This window comes from Bombina bombina, chromosome 4, assembly GCF_027579735.1.
Source record: "Bombina bombina isolate aBomBom1 chromosome 4, aBomBom1.pri, whole genome shotgun sequence".
Classification (NCBI taxonomy): Eukaryota; Metazoa; Chordata; class Amphibia; order Anura; family Bombinatoridae; genus Bombina; species Bombina bombina.
Genome location: NC_069502.1, coordinates 848,466,773 through 848,482,421, shown reverse-complemented (window position 1 = coordinate 848,482,421; position 15,649 = coordinate 848,466,773). Strand labels below are relative to the sequence as shown.

At 39.3% G+C, this 15,649-nt stretch overlaps 1 protein-coding gene across 1 annotated transcript in view; it reads left to right on the top strand.

Moving 5' to 3' along the window:
* LOC128657274 (gastrula zinc finger protein XlCGF26.1-like) overlaps positions 1-15,649 on the top strand; it is a 422,529-nt gene that overhangs the window by 49,428 nt on the left and 357,452 nt on the right. The window contains exon 8 of the mRNA XM_053711555.1: positions 2,537-4,754. Coding sequence (XP_053567530.1) covers positions 2,537-3,510 — 974 coding nt within the window. The 3' untranslated portion in view covers positions 3,511-4,754. Of the gene's footprint in view, positions 1-2,536 lie in introns of the transcript that reaches the window.

Sequence of the window (15,649 nt, the reverse complement as noted above, 5' to 3'; positions counted from 1 at the left end):
TATGGGACACAGGTGAATATTTGTGTGTGATGTGTCTGAGGGACACAGGTGAGTGTACTTGTGTGACATGTAAGGGACACAGGGCACAGGTGAGTGTACATGTGTGACATGTAAGGGATGCAGGCCACAGGTGAGTGTACGTGTGTGATGTGTCTGAGGAATACAGGGCACAGGTGAGTGTACATGTGTGATGTGTCTGAGGGACACAGGTGAGTGTACTTGTGACATGTAAGGGGCACAGGTGAGTGTACGTGTGTGACATGTAAAGGTTTCAGGCTACAGGTGAGTGTACATGTTTGATGTGTCTGAGGAATACAGGGCACAGGTGAGTGTACATGTGTGATGTGTCTGAGTGGTACAGGGCACAGGTGAGTGTACGCGTGTGACATGTAAGGGGCACAGGTGAGTGTACATGTGTGATATGTAAGGGACGCAGGGCACAGGTGAGTGTATGTGTTATGTGTCTGAGGGACACAAGGCACAGGTGAGTGTACGTGTGTGACATGTAAGGGACACAGGGCACTGGTGAGTGTACATGTGTGATGTGTCTGAGGGATACAGGGCACAGGTGGGTGTACGCGTGTGACATGTAAGGGGCACAGGTGAGTGTACATGTGTGATATGTAAGGGATGCAGGGCACAGGTGAGTGTATGTGTTATGTGTCTGAGCGACACAAGGCACAGGTGAGTATGTGTGTGATGTCTGAGGGACACAGGTGAGTGTATGTGTGTGACATGTAAGGGATACAGGGCACAGGTGAGTGTATGTGTGTGAGGTGTTTGGGGGATACAGGGCTCAGGTGAGTGTACATATGTGATGTTCCTGAGGGATACAGGGCACAGGTGAGTGTACGCATGTGATGTGTCTGAAGGACACAGGTGAGTGCGTGTGTGTGTGACATGTAATGGACACTTGGCACAGGTGAGTGTACGTGTGTGGCATGTAAGGGATGCAGGGAGTGTATGTGTGTGATGTGTCTGTGGAAACAGGGCGCAGGTGAGTGTACATGTGTGATGTGTCTCAGGGACACAGGGTACAGGTGAGTGTACATGTGTGAAGGACACAGGTGAGTGAAAGTGGGTGACATGTAAGGGACACAGGGCACAGGTAAGTGTATTTGTCTCACTTTTAGAGCCACTACTTCCGCCTAATAAAACACATAGATGGAAACTCACCTGTTATTTGTGGTGATTGTGATATAACTTATGTAGTGCTAAATTCTAAATACAATGAATGCAAAAGACTGAACACTGCTTCAGTACAAGGGTATGAAATGGCTCAGCACTTAAAATTTCCATAATGTCTATTTATTTTCCTCCTTTATTTAAAAAGTAGAAAATACTTTTGTCTTGAACTATATAAATTCCTTTTATATATTTGCTGTTTCTATCATATCACTGTGGTACATTCTCTCACCCAGGCAATACATGTTAACATAATTAAATGGACTATAGTGAGATTTTAATAAGCAATGTAAAAGGTATGTTGTTTTTAAACCTTGTAATAAGTCTCACATAGGAATTCTGATTGGTTACAATGAGGCTGTGTTTGCAGCTAGTAAAGTAACTTATCTAACTCGTTTTGCTGCTTGACACATGGATTTACTGTTGTGCTAATGTCATTATATGTAATGTTTCTTACTGATGTGACTGCTAGTGATGAAGACTGAGGCGTATTTAACTTAAATTACACAAATTTTCACATTCAGTTTTAAATGATTTTTTGAAAAGAGACGACAGAAATTGTAAATAGTGATTTATTTATTTTTTTAAGATGAAAAAGATGCTAAGATTTCATGTAACACAGAACAAGCAGAAGATCAGTGGCTAAGAAATATGCCACAACCATCAGTGCAGGAAATATGTGACAATATAAATACAGGTGTGTGTGTGTGACATGTCTGAGGGACACAGGGTTTCAAGTGAGTGTACATGTGTGATGAGTATACATGTCTGATGTTTATGTACACTAATAAAGTTTATTTTGCATATTATATATTACTTTTTATATAAAATGATAATCTGGTCTTCATTACAAGTAAAGAATATATGGCGTAAATCCAACATTCGAAAAAAAATAAAACTAAATCTTTTGTAGTTGGCTCGTGAGTGAGATTCTTCTCTCTGATGAAGATTTTGTATATTGCGTTGACATACTGGGGTGATTTTCTTTGTTTTTGTTCTAAAGTCATCCTTGTTTTAACCACAAGCACATGAGCAGTAGTTATAAAGATTAATTTATGGTTAAAATAATCACTAAAAGCTTCTGTGAACACAACTTTAAAAGAACTAGATAAAAGAACTAGATACATTAGATAGAAAAACATTAATTTCAATTAAGTTCAGTTTTGACTTAGTGTGAATTCTCCGAAATAGTCCCTAACTTCCAGTAAAATGGAAGCTGGGATAGGTCTAGTTGTCACAGTGTCTACTACAAGTGTAGGGGACTGACTAAATCAGAACAGTTTATATGTTTTAATGATACAATAATTATGTAATTAATAACATTTACTCCTATTCTGTTTCTTATTGACAGGTGAATTCACAAACGGCAATAATCCTAGTCATGATCAGAGTTCAGATGCTTCTTTACTTCTTCTGCAAAATCAAAGAAGCCTCGTGGGAAATTTACATCTTTATAAACATCTAAATATTCATACAGGAGAAAAGCCATTTTCCTGTCCTATATGTGGGAAATTTTTTAACCGTAAAAAAAATCTTGTTGCTCATCGGAAAATACATAGAGCAAAAAAAGGATTTTTATGTTCTGACTGTGGGAAATATTGTGCTCAGAAATCACATCTTATTGATCATCAGAAAATTCACACGGGAGAAAAAGCATTTTCCTCTTTTACTCTGAAATCAACTCTTATTACGCATCAGAAAATTCATACTGGGGAGAAAGCATTTTCATGTTCTGAATGTGGAAAATGTTTTACTCTGAAATCACATCTTCTTAGCCATCAGAAAGTTCATACAGGGGAGAAACCATTTTCATGTTCTGACTGTGGGAAATGTTTTACTCTGAAATCAACTCTTATTACGCATCAGAAAATTCATACAGGAGAAAAAGCATTTTCATGTTCTTACTGTGGGAAATGTTTTACTCAGAAATCAAATCTTATGACGCATCAGAAAATTCATACTGGGGAGAAAGCATTTTCATGTTCTGAATGTGGAAAATGTTTTACTCTGAAATCACATCTTCTTTGCCATCATAAATTTCATACAGGGGAGAAACCATTTTCATGTTCTGACTGTGGGAAATGTTTTACTCTGAAATCAACTCTTATTAGCCATCAGAAAATTCATACAGGGGAGAAAGGATTTTCATGTTCTTACTGTGGGAAATGTTTTACTCAGAAAACAAATCTTATTAGCCATCAGAAAATTCATACAGGGGAGAAAGGATTTTCATGTTCTAAATGCGGAAAATGTTTTACTCGGAAAACAACTCTTATTAACCATCAGAAAACTCATATTAAAAGAAATCAGAGTTTAACCTCCTAAGTACAGAGGGTGTTATGTAGTTGTCACCCACACAATACCAAGTGCTGATGATGACTGCATGTGACCCCCTGGAGCATGCAGTTTTGGAGCTGTTTGGTTCCCTTTCTGCACATCAAGCATTTATGAGGTGACCCCAGGGTGGATGTGATTTAAATCAAATTGATTTAAATCACTAGTCAGTAGGATTACATTAATAATAACAATAGAAATAGTTTTATTTAACTAAAACAATAACATTTTTTTATTTTTAATGCTTGCCCCTCCCTCCTCACAATTAGGTCCTTGTGCAGATCTATTACACTACAAACAATCTTCTATTCAGTGAACTTCCTGAAACTTAGTATGTGTTTATTCGGTGTACATAGATTTGCAGGGGAGCAATGACATTAAAGGAAAATAAAGTCAAAATTAAACTTTCATGATTCAGAAAGAACATTACATTTTTAATAATTTTCTAATTGACTTCTGTTATCTAATTCTTGATATCCATTGTTGAAAAGCCTGCATAGGTAGACTCACTCAGATGTAATGTACTACTGTGAACTAGCCTGTTGTCACTGTCTCATCCATTGTATTCAGATAGGCCCCAGTAGAGCATTGCTCTCCTTCAACTAAGGATTCCAAGAAAATGAAGAAAATCTAATAGAAGTAAATCTGAAAATGGTATGTTCTATCTGAAACCCAAAAGTTATCTTTCATGATTATGGTCTATTTATCAACTCTATGTTAATTTTATAACATTTTGCTGTGAAGAAGGGGCATGTTATTTATGCAGATAGAATTCACAGTTCAGTGAAGTTGATTGAATGGCGCTTCACTTTACAGATGGATAATGACCCAAAAACTTAAGGCAAAAAGACCCATGAACAAACAATAACTGACAACAGCTGCAGTAAAGGCCTGGCAAAGCATTACAAAGGAGGAAACCCAGCATTTGATGAACTTCCAGACTTTAAGCAGTCATTGCCTACAGATTCTCGACAAAGTATTAAAAATGAACATTTTATTAATGATTGTGTTAATTTGTCCAATTACATTTGAGCCCCTGAAATAAGATGACTGTGTATGAAAATGGTTTCAATTCCTAATCGTTTCATATAGTATTTTTTTTTAAAATATATTTTTATTGAGGCAATGAAAAACAGGGTTACAATCACAGAATAAAGGACAACATCTCAGGTAATAATACATGACAGTAATGTCGCACTGTAAACAAGAATAAACGGAATAATAGTTGGACCATGGTATTGACCTTCTTTGAGCCTCTATTTTTAAATAGTGAATCACTCTAGCGTCAACAATGCAAAATAGATCCACAGTCGGGATCTGGTATCTGGTTCTTATCAGAAGACAAAGTTCTCAACTTCAAGAGTTCACAATGTGAGGAAAAACAAATACAGCAATTGCAATATGAAGGGCAATAGTTCACTAGGAATAATACATCTTTACAGTCCTGAACAGCAACATAACCTTTAGTGAAGACTTCGTTCGGACAGTCCATTACCCCTCATCTATACCTCTCAGTGACTACTCAAATTCTCCATAATCTTCGGTATTACAGACTGAGATCCCCAACTAGCACACAGTTGAAGACAATTAGACTAAAATTAATATTGAAAGAGAACATTTTGATATCTATAACACTCTTGAAGCACACATGTATAAATCAGTACTTCAACATTGTTAGGGTCCGGAGAACCATTTTTACCTTATTATGAGTGCAAGCTTTGACAAAGGTTCTAAGGATAGGGCAGAGGCTACTGTACTCTGCCAAAAGGGCGTATAGAGGGATTGCCAATCCTTTATTTCCCCTAAGCAGGGGGGGGGGGCAGCACCAAAGCTGGTAATATCAATCCCTTCCTCAAACAAAATGCACATCTTACTTTATTTGTGTTACAAATTCTAACAGAAGGAACTAGCATACTAGTGTACTATATTAACATGCTCCAAGTTTTGGATACTGTAAGTGCATGTACTTGAACAATTCTACAATAACTTATATAGCAGAAAGGGTTTACATGAGGTATCCCCCCTGGTTGACATATACAGAATCTTGCAGCTTGGAGATTAGAGGCTGTATAAATACAATTAACATTAGGTAGCTTGAACTTGAAACTTAGACTCTTTTACTCACTTGCAGTGAAGGCAATAATCAGGGAGCCAGCCTCAGCCACGATTAGCTTGTCTAGAGACCAGCATACAAAGGAAGTAAAGGACCTATAGCGTAGGATGGCAACTGGTCTGCAATTATGAGGTAAAACTGCCTGCCTCCAATCTCCTGCTGTTGCTTCAAACACAGATTATTAAATATATCCTCGCAAAACTTAGTATATTGCTTTTAGAGAAAATATCTACAAGACAAAAAAGCTCAAATATGAAGGGGTTTTGATCTTAGGGACTCTAGTGATGCTCACTAACAAATAAGAGAGCCTAACAAAGTATTGTACTAGTGTGTGGTTGTCAGGGATTTATCTCTTCTCACACTGTGCCTTTAAGAATGTGAACTCACTACCCCTATTTAAGGCTCCTCCCAACAGAACTCATTGCTTGGTAATTTGTTGCTCAGTGTCAAGCTGCTCCAGAAGAGACCTAGCCGTTTATACAACTTTGTATTTTCAACTTATTGCTCACCCTGAGTTTCTGCCTACTCGAATCAACCTGCAGATGCTCTTTTGTGCCTGAAGTTTTGCTCCGTTTGTTCACTGAGAGATTTCTCAGTCTCTCTCCTGTATTGAGGTTGTTCCCTGCAGCGTGTGACGTCACTCCCGACATTCTCCCGCCGCGGTTCTCTGCCAGGCTCTCTGTGATACCGCTGGGACTTGTTGCTGTCTGGTAACTGTATTGCTCTGTGCTAATATCATCTCCATTATTACCGGTCTGTATATATTGCATTGTATGAACTGTGTGTATTGCTGCAACCTCATTACACTTACGCTTGCTATATATTATTTGTGAAACTTTCACTTGCTGGATATTCATATTCGCTTCAGATATCAAATATGCACTAAACCTCTTACTGCTACTTACCAAATTGCAAACAAATAACTGTGACAAAGATTATTACAACTACCATTATTCATTAACGGACTGCCTAAGCATATTTCAAACTTTACAACAATTAACCTCTATTCTGCTTGAAATGAACTGTTTGCTTTAACTTAAACTTTATCTGTTTCATCAGTTAAACACAGCTTATATTACTCTGATTGAACAACTCTGGAAATTACTAATGTTCATTATCAAAGTATGGTTTACAAAATGACCAGAGGTTGATTTATTTATTTAACAAAGTACTGTGTGAATTTCAGTGTGTTTGCTAAAGCCTGCTGCATAAACTATTTTCACTGCTAGACTGTTTGAATTAAGGCACCTGCACTAATTAACTCTTTCACAACTGCTGAAGTCACATTCCTATAAGACTTACTCTCTTTTCTGCTACAAGCAGTTATTGTTGCGTGAAGGTTCCGTTTTCACTCAGCTACCCTGCTGTAGTGACCCTCAGATCAATGAGCATTTCAGGGTTCCCTTAAGTTAAATCTGTGGGAATCCGAGGTAAGGTGTGAGACTGAGTGGTCCTGCATAAAGCAGTAAGCTGTAATTGTAGTGTTCTCTAAAACAACTAAACATATCCTAACATATTACCAAGCCTTAAAAAAGGAATACTACTAACAGCTAAAATCATGGATGTAAGTGAACTGTCCAGGAGAGTTGGATCTTTAGCTCAGAGTATGGATCACATGATTCAAGGCTTAAGGGATATACAACTAGAGAATCAGAGTATAAAAAAATGTATTAATGATCATCTTGCTAACAAAACTCCTAATGTTGAGTCAACTCCAGAACCCATTGTTAGTCCACCTGAAAAGTTCTCTGGGGACAGAGCTATGTTTAGGGATTTCAGGAATTCCTGCACTCTGCTTTTTACTTTGAAACCTAAGTCATACCCAACTGACAGGATTAGAGTTCTAACTGTAATTTCATTTCAGTCATACCCAACTGACAGGATTAGAGTTCTAACTGTAATTTCATTTCTCAGAGGTGAGGCCAGGTCTTGGGCCAATGCTTTTTATGAAAAAAATGATCCTATCCTAAATTCCCTAGAAGAATTTTTTTCTGCTATGTCTCTCTTATATGAAGATCACAATAGAAAAAATACTGCTGAAACTGCCATTAGGTCTCTAAGGCAGGGCAAAAGAATGGTAGAAGACTACATTACTGAATTCAAAAGATGGGCTCCTGACACCCTGTGGAATATTCCTGCTCTACGCAATCAGTTCCGTCTGGGACTCAATGAGGCAGTTAAGGATGAGTTGGCAAGGGGTGTGATTCCAGAGGACTTGGATGAATTGATGACTCTATTGGCATAGATTGTCGACTTAGGGAAAGGAAGTCAGAGAGATCTTATTCAGAGACTACCCCCAGAAGAACCCCCAATTATCATCACTCAACTCCTTCCACAGCATTCACTAGACCCATAGAAGAACCCATGGATGTTGCAGTTATTAGGGGACCCTTGAGACCTGAGGAGAAAGCTAGGCGTAAGCTACTAAACTTATGTCTATACTGTGCTGAAAAGAACCATGCAGTTAGGGACTGTCCCTCTCTGATTCGACAAAAGAAGGGTAAGACTTTAATATTCAATAACCATACAGTTAATTTGGTTGACAGCATAAAATCTCATCTATCTATTTATGTCTCCTTACAGTGGTCCCATCAGAAGATAAACGTTCAGGCCATAATTGACTCTGGGGCTTCTGGGAATTTTGCTGATAACACTTTTGTTGTTAATAATCACATCCCACTAATAAAGAAGAGTGTTGCATTAGCTATTCGTCTGGTTGACGGTTCATTCTTTAGCTCTGGTCCCATAACTCACCACACTATCCCACTCAAAGTGGTTACCCCTTCAGGACACACAGAGCTTATTTGTTTTGATGTTCTTCCATCTTCTGTTTATCCACTAATCCTTGGACTGAATTGGTTAATAAAGCATAATCCCACTATATCGTGGTCCACAGCATCAGTAGTTTTTGATTCAAACCACTGTAAACAATCCTGTTTTGGGGTACACACACTTTGTCATATCACTGAACATGTTACCAGAATGTTATAGTGAATTTGCTGATGTTTTTGACAAAAAGGAGGCTGAGTCTTTACCTCCACACAGAGACTATGACTGTCCTATTGATCTTATACCTGGAAGCTCCATACCATATGGACATATATATCCATTGTCACAGCCAGAATTAAATCATTTAAAAGAATATTTAGATGATAACCTGAAAAAAGGCTTTATTAGACCTTCCACCTCCTCTACAGCTGCAGCAATGTTCTTTGTAAAAAACAAGGATGGCAGTCTTAGACCCATCATCGATTATAGGCAGTTAAACAAATGCACAAAAAAGAACAGATACCCCCTGCCCCTCATACCTGAACTTATTGAACGTTTACAAGGTGCCACAGTTTTTACTAAACTTGACCTCAGAGGTGCTTACAATCTGATTAGGATGAGGGCAGGGGATGAATGGTTAACTGCATTTCGTACTAGATACGGTTTGTATGAATACACTGTAATGCCCTTTGGGTTGTGCAATGCCCCAGCGACTTTTCAATGTTTTATAAATGATGTCTTTCATGATTTGTTAGATATTTGTATTGTCGTATACTTGGATGACATCTTGGTTTACTCAAATTCTCTACAGGCTCACATTGTACATGTCAAACAAGTATTGACACGTTTAAGGGCACACCATCTATATGCAAAGCTTGAAAAGTGTATTTTTAATACAAACACCATATCATTCCTTGGTTATTGCATCTCACCAGCTGGAATTTCAATGGAGTCAAGCAAAGTAGAAGCTATCACTAATTGGCCTATTCCACGTAATAAAAAAGATGTTCAAAGATTCCTTGGCTTTGCAAACTTTTATAGAAAGTTCATTAAAGATTTTTCTCTTATTGTCAGACCTCTCACTACGCTAACACGTAAGCAAGTTAAGTTTGTTTGGAATCAAGATGCTGATCATTCCTTTAATACTCTAAAAACTAAATTTGTTTCAGCCCCTATTTTACAATTTCCAGATCCCACATGTCAATTTACGTTAGAAGTCGATGCTTCTGAGTTTGCTGTGGGGGCTGTTTTATCTCAAAGACGTTCTGAAAAAGAACCTTTGCATCCTGTCTCCTACTATTCTAGAACTATGAGTTCAGCAGAGATTAATTATGGAATCGGTGATAAGGAACTTCTTGCAATCAAATCAGCTTTGGAGTTTTGGCGACACCTCCTAGAGGGTGCAACATATCCAATCACCATCTATACTGATCACCGTAATTTAGAATATTTAAAATCAAACAAGACCCTTACTGCTCGCCAGGTTCGATGTAGTTTGTTCTTCTCTCGTTTTGATTACGTCATTACTTATAGACCAGGATCCAAAAATATGAAAGCTGATGCTCTTTCTAGAAAAGACCCTCGTCCTACTGATGTGGTTTCTCCTTCATCTATCATACCTCCGGATAGAATTATTTGTTTAACAACTGAGTTTAAAACCATCTTACAAGAACATTTGAAGGATGATTCATCTTTGGGTCATTTGGATGTACTAAAACATTCAGACAACTTATACTACCATGGCACTCTATTATATATACCTCCTTCTCTCAGGAATGAGATTCTTACCTCTGCTCACGACTCTATATTGGCTGGTCATCCTGGAGTTCATAGAACTGCTCATTTGATTAAAAGGAATTACTGGTGGCCAAAGATGAATGATACTATTAAACAGTATATTGATTCCTGTATGGTATGTACAACTAAGAAACATCAGCATAAGACTCCCTATGGTTACCTTCTCTCTTTACCAGTACCAGACAGACCTTGGGCAGCGATTGCTATGGATTTTATTGTTGATCTACCTTCATCAGCTAATTATAACACCATATTAGTAGTAGTGGACTTATTCTCTAAAATGGCACATTTCCTACCACATAGAGGATTGCCTACATCTTCAGAAACTGCTTCACTTTTTTTGAATCACATTGTAAAACTACATGGTCTACCTGAAACAATTACCACAGATAGAGGTACGCAATTCACTTCAAGGTTTTGGAATCAACTGTGCTCCTCTCTTAACATTACTAAACGTTTGAGTACCACTTATCATCCACAAACGAATGGTCAAACAGAAAGAACAAATCAAACATTAGAGCAGTACCTTCGTTGCTACTGCACTCAACAACAAGATAACTGGCATTCTCTACTTGCTACTGCAGAATTTGCCCATAATAATGCCGTAAATTCATCAACTAAAATGACACCATTTTACATCAACTACGGATTTCATCCCTCATACTACCCAAATCGGATCAACAATTCCGACATGCCTATAGTTAATGATCTTGTTAACACCATTGCCACCAATTTCACAACATTGAAACAAGTTTTACTAGAAGCTCAGGCTGTTCAGAAACACCATTACGATCTATGTAGATCCAAGCCCCCAGCTTACAAGATTGGTGACAAAGTCTGGTTAAGCACTAAACATTTACGGTTACAAGTTCCATCTAAAAAACTCGCTTCTCTATATTTAGGGCCTTATCCAATACAAAAGGTCATCAATGTTAATGCTGTAACACTTAAACTACCAGACTCTCTAAAGACACATCCCACATTCCACGTTTCTCTTTTGAAACCGTACAGTACAATCAGAGACACGACTCAAAATGACACGGTGGATCCTTCAGTCATTGATGGCATGGAATATGAGATTGAGTCTATCCTAGACTCTCGTTACCATCGTAATCAACTTCAATATCTTGTCAGTTGGAAAGGGTTTGGTCCTGAGGAGGACTCTTGGGAGCCTTCCAATAATGTCTCTGCACCACGTCTTGTCTCCTTGTTTCATCGTAGAAATCCTGATCGTCCTGGTCCTTGATCCGCGGAGCGGCTCCTTGGGGGGGGTGTCCTGTCAGGGATTTATCTCTTCTCACACTGTGCCTTTAAGAATGTGAACTCACTACCCCTATTTAAGGCTCCTCCCAACAGAACTCATTGCTTGGTAATTTGTTGCTCAGTGTCAAGCTGCTCCAGAAGAGACCTAGCCGTTTATACAACTTTGTATTTTCAACTTATTGCTCACCCTGAGTTTCTGCCTACTCGAATCAACCTGCAGATGCTCTTTTGTGCCTGAAGTTTTGCTCCGTTTGTTCACTGAGAGATTTCTCAGTCTCTCTCCTGTATTGAGGTTGTTCCCTGCAGCGTGTGACGTCACGCCCGACATTCTCCAGCCGCGGTTCTCTGCCAGGCTCTCTGTGATACCGCTGGGACTTGTTGCGGTCTGGTAACTGTATTGCTCTGTGCTAATATCATCTCCATTATTACCGGTCTGTATATATTGCATTGTATGAACTGTGTGTATTGCTGCAACCTCATTACACTTACGCTTGCTATATATTATTTGTGAAACTTTCACTTGCTGGATATTCATATTCGCTTCAGATATCAAATATGCACTAAACCTCTTACTGCTACTTACCAAATTGCAAACAAATAACTGTGACAAAGATTATTACAACTACCATTATTCATTAACGGACTGCCTAAGCATATTTCAAACTTTACAACAATTAACCTCTATTCTGCTTGAAATGAACTGTTTGCTTTAACTTAAACTTTATCTGTTTCATCAGTTAAACACAGCTTATATTACTCTGATTGAACAACTCTGGAAATTACTAATATTCATTATCAAAGTATGGTTTACAAAATGACCAGAGGTTGATTTATTTATTTAACAAAGTACTGTGTGAATTTCAGTGTGTTTGCTAAAGCCTGCTGCATAAACTATTTTCACTGCTAGACTGTTTGAATTAAGGCACCTGCACTAATTAACTCTTTCACAACTGCTGAAGTCACATTCCTATAAGACTTACTCTCTTTTCTGCTACAAGCAGTTATTGTTGCGTGAAGGTTCCGTTTTCACTCAGCTACCCTGCTGTAGTGATCCTCAGATCAATGAGCATATCAGGGTTCCCTTAAGTTAAATCTGTGGGAATCCGAGGTAAGGTGTGAGACTGAGTGGTCCTGCATAAAGCAGTAAGCTGTAATTGTAATGTTCTCTAAAACAACTAAACATATCCTAACAGTGGTACTCTTAGTTTTGGATACTGTAAGTGACATAAGTTGGGCTATATGTGTTATATTAATAACAGACAAATGTGGCAGTTGATATGTAGGAGCAGGAGGTAGTCCTCTAGTGGGGATCCGACAGTGTGTCTTCATAAATAGATTACTAATCTCAATATAGAGGGAACCTCCAAGTAACTGTAACATTAAGTTTCTCATGTATAATACAGCTGCTCCGGTGGCCATAACTTCCTCTTATAAGTCCTGCTCATCCCATTTGCATGCAGGCAAACCCCCCATTGTCAGATGAGGGCAGCCAGCCCGGTGAACCCAGGAAGAACTATGGCACCAAGTCCAGGGCATCTGCCCACCATGGAAGTGTCCCCAGCCGGGCTGCCGCAACATGTCCGCATGGCCTCCCGCAGAGGGGCGCGCGGATAACAGTACACGAACACTGTCCTGTCCCACAGGGCCTGTGTCCGCCCTCAAGAGGCCACACCGAGTTGCTCCCCTTATGATTATGCCGCTCTTGGTGACAGAGGGTGGGTGGGACTCCTGCTTGATGTCTGCACTCACCGGCGTCTGCAACAGAAGACCCCGCTGTGGATCTGCAGACACTGTGTCCTGCTGCGACTCCGGTGCTGCCTCCTGCTCCTCAGCAGCGGTGATGTGGCGCGAACGTGTCTCTTGGATTTTTTCAGTGAGAGCATCAAGTCTCTCACACATTCTCTGGCCATATTCCTCCAATAGCTCTCTGATATCGGAATACAGCACATGGGTCTCCATAATGGGTAGCAGTGTATCCTCAACCAAAATGGCGCCTCAGTACGTGACAGGGAGCTCTGTTTCAGATTTTTCAGCCCAGCAGTAAATATACAGCCATCAGTTTTCTGATCACATATCCCAGGCTTCTTTCCGTGTCGCCATCCTCCAACACAAGCTAAATAGTTTAGTTTTATCAAGGGTAAAGCTTAGTTTTTAAAGTTGGGGTCGGGAGCTCTTAAACAGTGCGTCTTCCAGCCCTGGCGGTTAGCCCGCCCCTTCATATAGTATTTTTGTTCAACCCCTTGAATTAAAGATAAAAGCCTGCACTTAAATTGCATCTCGGTTGTTTCATTTCAAATACATTGAGGTGGCATAAAAAGCCAGAATTATAAAATTGTGTCTGTGTCCAATTATTTACAGACCTAACTGTATATACATGATTATATATAGGTATAGATATACACACACACATATATATATATATATATATATATATATATATACATACATTTAAATATACTTAGAACATATTCTGCTATGTGCAGAAAATTGGAATGTGAAAGATTTACAGTAAATACAAAGTATAAGACTATTAAAAATGAATATTGCATAAATATTGTTTTTCATGTTTTCAGCTACTTAATTGCAAAGGGCTCTAATGCGTGTATATATATATATGTGTGTGTGTATATATATATACAGTATCTCACTAAAGTGAGTACACCCCTCACATTTTTGTAAATATTTTATTATATATTTTCATGTAACAACACTGAACAAATTACATTTTGCTACAATGTAAAGTAGTGAGTGTACAGCCTGTATAACAGTGTAAATTTGCTGTCCCTTTAAAATAACTCAACACACAACCATTAATGTCTAAACCTTTGGCAACAAAAGTGAGTACACCCCTAAGTGAAAATGTCCAAATTGGGCCTAATTAGCCATTTTCCCTCCCCGGTGTCATGTGACTCGTTAGTGTTACAATGTCTCAAGTGTGAATGGGGAGCAGGTGTGTTATTGCTCTCACGCTCTCATGTTGGTCACTGGAAGTTCAACATGCCACCTCATGGCAAATAACTCTTGAGGATCTGAAAAAAAGAATTTTTGCTCTAGATAAAGATGGGCTAGGCTATAAGAAGATTGCCAAGACCCTGAAACTGAGCTGCAGCACGGTGGGCAAGACCATACAGCGATTTTACACGACAGGTTCCACTTAGAACAAGCTTCGCCATGGTCGGCCAAAGAAGTTGAGTGCACCTGCTTAGCGTCATATCCAGATGTTGTCTTTGGGAAATATACGTATGAGTGCTGCCAACATTGCTGCAGAGGTTGAAGGGGTGGGGGGGTCAACCTGTCAGTGCTCAGACCATACGCCGCACACTGCATCAAATTGGTCTGCATGGCTGTCGTCCCAGAAGGAAGCCTCTTCTAAAGATGATGCACAAGAAAGTTTGCTGAAGACAAGCAGGCTAAGGACATGGATTACTGGAACCATTTCCTGTGGTCCGATGAGACCAATATAAACGTATTTGGTTCAGATGGTGTCAAGCATGTGTGGCGGCAACCAGGGGAGGAGTACAAAGACAAGTGTGTCTTGCCTACAGTCAAGCATGGTGGTGGGAGTGTCATGGTCTGGGCCTACATGACGGCTGCCGGCACTGGGGAGCTACAGTTCATTGAGGGAACCATGAATGCCAACATGTACTGTGACATACTGAATCAGAGAATGATCCCCTCCCTTCGGAGACTGGGCAGCGGGGCAGAATTCCAACATGATAAACTACAGCTAAAGAAGCTGAGGGTAAAGGTGATGGACTGGTCAAGCATGTCTTCAGACCTAAACCCTATTGAGCATGTGTGGGGCATCCTCAAATGGAAGGTGGGGGAGCGCAAGGTTTCTAACATCCACCAGCTCTGTGATGTTGTCATGGAGAAGTGGCAACCTGAGAAGCTCTTGTGAACTCCATGCCCAAGAGGGTTAAGGCAGTGCTGGAAAATAATAGTGGCCACACAAAATATTGACATTTTGGGCCATATTTGGACATTTTCACTTAGGGGTTTACTCACTTTTGTTGCCAAAGGTTTAGACATTAATGGCTGTGTGTTGAGTTATTTTGAGGGGATAGCAAATTTACACTGTTATACAGGATGTACACTCACTACTTTACATTGTAGCAAAGTGTAATTTCTTCAGTGTTGTCACATGAAAAGATATAATAAAATATTTACAAAAATGTGAGGGGTGTA